The 6,000-nt window shown below is 41.9% G+C and overlaps 1 protein-coding gene across 1 annotated transcript; it reads left to right on the top strand.

Annotated features, from left to right (window-relative positions):
* Positions 1–4,172: 4,172 nt before the first annotated feature.
* LOC126194830 (tRNA wybutosine-synthesizing protein 2 homolog) lies at positions 4,173–5,665 on the top strand. Its single transcript, XM_049933162.1, has one exon. It carries the CDS (start codon positions 4,208–4,210, stop codon positions 5,597–5,599), a length of 1,392 nt encoding a protein of 463 aa, XP_049789119.1. The 5' UTR covers positions 4,173–4,207; the 3' UTR covers positions 5,600–5,665.
* Positions 5,666–6,000: the final 335 nt, after the last annotated feature.

The raw sequence follows: 6,000 nt of genomic DNA, 5'->3' as shown, positions 1-6,000 counted from the left end.
TAAAAGAAAACACAGTTGGTGATTCCTAGAGCACAAAAAGACACTGAAGTCACACTCACAGGTTAAAAGTTGGCCACAGTATTAAAACACTCCAGAACAAAGACACCTTAAAAAGACTTTAAGAGATGAAGCACAGACAACAAAGAATAAAAACTGCCAGGAGGAACCTGCCGAGTGAGAGGATGGAAAAAGAGGAGATGGCAAGGTGCAGCAGGGGAGTGTGTGGGATGAAAAGAATAGAGGGTCAGGGTGTGCACGAAGAGGCAGGAAGCAGGTGGGACGGGAGATGAAGAGGGAAGACAAGGCAGGAGGAAGTGGAGAGACACTGAAGGGGAGCACAGTAGAGGGAGAGGGTGTAGGAGGGGGAAAGCCTCTCAGGGGAAGGGAGGGGGTGGAGAGGGAGCCCTGAGGAGGAGGCACGAGGAAGGGGGTTAGAGTTGGTAGGAGGGGTAGACGTCAGGGTGAAGCTCTTCATACGGGAGGGGTAGATGCTGGAAGCTGTGTTGGGAAAGAAGGTGGAGGGTATGGAGATAGAGAGGGGGCGGGACACAATGGTAAAGGCGCAGCAACGGGCTGTGGGTGGTGTGGAAGGGGGACACCAGGGGGTGGGGGGGATCGAGTCGGCAGACAACATACAGGGTGCGGATGTGTTCAAGGAAAAGGAGAAGGTAAGGGAAGGGGATGAGGTCGTAGAGGATGCGCGTGGGAGATGGAAGGCGGATACAGAAGGCGAGGCACTCGAGGATTTAGAGGGCGTTATAGAACCTGAGAGGGACAATAATCCAAGCAACGCTGGCATAACAAAGGATGGGGCAGATCTGGGATTTGTAGGTGTGAATGATGGTGGAAGGATGCGATCCCCATGTCAGGCCGGACAGGAGTTTCAGAAGGTGGAGTCTGTTGTGGGCTTTATGTTGGATTGTAAGGAGATGGGAGTCCAGGTGAGGTGGCGGTCGAGGGTGAGACGAAGGTATTTGTGGGTAGGAGTGAGGTGGACAGGACGGCCATAAATGGTTAGGTAGAAATCATGGAGACGGAAGGAGAGGGTGGTACGGCCTATGATGATCGCCTGGGTCTTGGAGGGGTTGATACGAAGGAAACTGATGGTTTCCACCTACATCGTTATTTAACTGTAACCCCGTCGGAATATTTGGTAATCGGTAGTGAAAAATAACCGTTAAAATTAACGGTTATCAAAAAACAACTGGAACCATGATAACGGTTACTCCAGAATAACCATTTGGCCCATCTCTATGGTACAATGAGACGTATGCTATGCCAAGCACGTCTCGGGGTTTGCAGGATGTAGATGTGTGCTTCACTGCTTTTCAGGAACGCCTCGAACTCTGGTTCTGGTACGTTTCTGCTTTGGTAAACCAGGACTTTACTGTACAATCACGGAACAAGAACTTCACTGTATTAACTACGTAGACGCTTCCGGATAGTGCATCTTTCTTCAGATATCTTTTATTTGTTGGGCGTAATAGTGATCTCTGGAGTAATGTTTACGTTAAGAAGCTCGTGTTCTGTAGTCTGTACACTGTACAGTAGTGATGGGCTAAACTGCGATTTTCCGATATCAGTGATTTCTGTGAATGCTACTTTTCAGTATCTGTTATTCTTAACTGCGATTTGTCGCAGTTAAGAGTCGCAGTTAAGGAACATAAGTCGTGTATCCCTCCGCCACTGCTATTTCTGCGATTTCTGCTACTTCCGCGATATCTGCGATTTCTGCTACTTCTGTGACTTCTGCGATTTCTGCTACTTCTGTGACTTCTGCGATTTCTGCTACTTCTGCGATTTCTGTGACTTCTGCTACTCCTGCGATTTCTGTGACTCCTGCGATTTCTGCGACTTACCACTGTATGTTTTACGTTTTTTCTTCCGTTGGCTTTAATTTTGTATTAAAGAAACAACTGTGAAAATATTAATAGTGTAATTAATATGTAAGTAGCCGTACAGTACCGTAATAGTTCGTATTTAGAAAATGAATTCTAACATATTGTTATGTTCACAGGTACCTGAACTACGTTTCAGTCACTCAGTAAAGTGATAACTCAAAATATCATTGTCAACAGATCAGAAGAAATTGCCACTGCGTCTTTAGACCGTTTTCGTCAGACGAGAGGTTAGTTTCTAAGGTTTCGATGGACTTAATTACTTCAGTGAGATCGTTCTTGCAAATGTGATATTCATTATAGCAAATATTAGCAATCTACTCTGTCAATTATATTGCTAGTAATTAATGACAGCAAAAATGGTTTAATAATCCTTGTATTTTTGCAGACACAGTTCTGACTCTGATTACTGGTTGCCGTACGTATCTATCCACATCAAGGCTGTTGGGAGAGACTCGTGAAGATTCAAGACAGCTCTTAGAGGATTTGCAGTTTAAAAGTGAAATAATTGTGAAATAAGTGTGTGAATGATTAAACTGTGTTTTATTGAAGTTGTTGTGCGATTATAAGGAATAATAAATGTCAAATACAGTGAGTGAATAATAAAAGTCTCATTTACACATGTTTAAGCCGTCCTATACCCATAATTTTCCGCCACTTACTTATTGGTAAACACTTGTTGGAGAGCGACATGCCGCCCCCCCCCCCCTTTCTCCACAATCTTGGTGACACTGACCTGTAACATATCCCGAAGTCTACAATATGCATTTTGAGGCTGTTGATATGAAAGTGGGAAGTACAGATCTTCCAGTTAAATCAGGAATAGCTTAAGTGCATTACTTGAAAGTAACACAGGAAAAGCTTACTTATGTAGGTGGTAGTAGTGTCGGCAAAAAGTTCTTGTGTGTGAAGTTGCCATGTAGAACACCAGGTGTAAAACTTTTCTCCCGAGTCTTGAACTTTCTCGGAACAAAAGTGAGGCATTCATATGACTGTTTTCATTTCTCTACACTTATACAGATGTCTGAGTTCTGCTGTGTTAACATTGCAAAGTCCTGTAGGCATTTGGAGTATTAACCAAAACTGTCATATTGGAAGCAGAATCAAACACATTTGTTACGTTACTTGATATTTTCAGGAGAAAAGAGCAATGTTGCTTCTTATTAATATAATACATTCAGAGTCACAGCAGTATTTGACCAACCATAACTGTTGCTGAATGTGCATGTCGTCATATAATATGAAAGGCTTGTTTCAATAGTGGTACAAGTCCATTACCTCCACTTTTCTGTCTATAATGCTTCTGAAATTAGTGATCCAAACAAACATAAATAAAGGTTCATCTCTAGCAAGAAGCCATATGCTTGAATATTTCTGGTATCTCAACTGCAGATTTTTCAGCGCTCATTTAACTTTACGACTCGGTATCTCAAAATGAACAAAAATGGACTTGTACCACTATTGAAATAAGTCCTTCATATGCACACACAGCACATCGATCTCGTGAGGCACAAGGCTCTCATAACGAAGTACGTACGTCGGTCAACAGATGACACTAGGAACTTTTTAGTTGCTACTTGCGACTCTTAGTTGCGATTTGTCACAGAAATCGCAGTTTGACTCGGTAGCGAATAGCGTAGTATGAACTTTGCTCAACAGATGGGAGTGCTAACTGCGCTTTTTAGTTGCTACTTGCGACTCTTAGTTGGGATTTGTCACGGAAATCGCAGTTGGACTCAATAGTGTATCGCAGAATGGGCGTAGTACGAACTTTGACCCACAGATGGCACTGTTAACCGCGCTTTCTAGTTGCTACTTGCGACTCTTAGTTGCGACTTGTCACGGAAATCGCAGTTAGACTCGATACCGTATCGCAGAGATGGACGTAGTACGAACTTTGGCCAACAGATGGCACTGTTAACTGCGCTTTTTGGTTGCTACTTGCGACTCTTAGTTGCGGCTTGTCACGGAAATCGCAGTTGGGCTCCATAGCGTACCGCAGAGATGGACGTAGTACGAACTTTGGCCAACAGATGCCACTGTTAACCGCGCTTTTTAGATGCTACTTGTGACTCTTAGTTGCGACTTGTCACTGAAATCGCAGAAAGCAGTGCTAAATTCGACCAATAGATGGCTCACGTCTTTGAATGTGAAATACTTATTGCGACTGCTAACTGTGACTGAAATCGCAGTTAGATTCTGTAAAGTTGCTACTGTGATATCTGTGACTTCTCAGTCACTGTGATTTCTAACAGATACGCGATTTCCTGCCCACCACTACTGTACAGTGATGTTTAGACTTTTGAGTAATGGATGTCGTAGTAGCTGTGACCGATCGGAAAGCATGTCAGAATGTGATATCAGAACTGAGGTCAATAGGAATTCATGATAGCAGATACCCTGTGCAGAAACTCGACGGCAACATGTTGGGTATTCCAATCAAAAACGATCTAGAAATCCTTAAGAAATATTTGGTTAGTGACAACAAATATGAAATCCAAGGCAAACCATTTTATCTTAAGAAATGTGATGAAGTTTTTTTAGTTGCAGCCAGTACCACTCCGGCAGTGAAATTGAAAACAAACGTTAAGCAGTTGTTGGATAAGAAAAATGTGGCAATAAGTGCAGAAGTGGAGAGCGAAATTCCGGAAAAATGGGAGAAATATGGTGATACTGTAATTTTTGGTAATGATAAATCTTTCGAAAGTGATGTCTGGCAGTCTCGTGTCGGTAACGAGTTGTGGCTTGTCGTGTGTGATACCTTGAAGGTAAACAGAGTGGCAATAAGGAAGCGGATAAAATCAGATTGCTATAGGACACCAAGAGCAGAGCTTGTTTGGGGAAATTCCTCGTGGGTAACACATACTGATAATGGAATAAAGTACAGCTGGAATGTAGAAAAAAATATGTTTTGCGCCGGTAATGCACCTGAACGACATAGGGTCGCAGGATTTGACTGTAGAGAAGAGGTAGTTGTAGATATGTACGCTGGTATTGGCTATTTCACTTTGCCATACATTATACATGCTGGCGCGAAAACAGTGCATGCTTGTGAGTGGAATCCTGATGCTGTTGTTGCATTACGATATAATTTATCACAAAATAATATTGTTGAGAAATGTGTAATTCACGAAGGAGATAACCGTGTTGTGTGCCCTGTTGGCGTCGCAAACCGTGTTAACTTGGGACTTCTCCCATCTTCTAAGAAAGCTTGGAAAACAGCTTGTGCTGCTCTGAATCCAGTTTCTGGTGGAGTTTTACATTTACATGAAAATGTCACTTCAGGTAAACACAAAATTACACGCGAGGCTACGGATAACTTTGACAAGGATTTGGAAAAGCAAACGTGCATGAACAGTAAGTGTAATACCTGTGTGCAATTAATATCAACATTGTCAAAGGAAGAGGAAACATTTTGTGATGCTTGTAGCACATCATTTTGTTTGCAGTCAGATAATATGAAGAGTCAAGTGCTCAACAATGTAAATTTCAGGTGGAAGAAAGTTGAATGGAAAATGTGGGCTTTACATACCTGTCATACCGTCTGTACATTACTCCACACCATACATGGTCAAAACCACCCTTGGGAAGTTTCTGTTCAGTGTCTTCACCATGTGAAGTCATATGCACCACATGTTGACCATCTTGTTCTTGACTTAAAGTGTATTCCTTTGATTGGATCTGTGTGGCTTTCTGCATAAAACAAAATTGGTCTTTTTGTAACAGTTCATTTTTGTCACACTGTAATACATTTTGTGAAACCTGTACTTCGTGTTTACCTGATTTTCCCCATCTCATCGTATCCTGTTCTGGACTTTACTAAACAAATAGTTATTATTACTACTATATAATTATGTGGTATGTTTTCTCTGTTTCAAAAAATAAGACTATGTATGTTCTACAAGTTTCTTGTTGTACTTGATGGTTCTTTTGTATGTTGATACAATACATATTGTATGTATCTACCGTGAAGTGTTGTAAATTAGATGTCAGTCAATGTATTGCAAGCATGAGCAAGGTGTAGGAGTTCAGACATTGAGCATGTATTCAGGAGCAGATAGGTTAATGTTTAGCTCTTGATGTTATAATCATTTGCCATCAC

This window comes from Schistocerca nitens, chromosome 7, assembly GCF_023898315.1.
Source record: "Schistocerca nitens isolate TAMUIC-IGC-003100 chromosome 7, iqSchNite1.1, whole genome shotgun sequence".
Taxonomy (NCBI): Eukaryota; Metazoa; Arthropoda; class Insecta; order Orthoptera; family Acrididae; genus Schistocerca; species Schistocerca nitens.
This window is presented reverse-complemented; position numbering and strand designations above follow the sequence as displayed.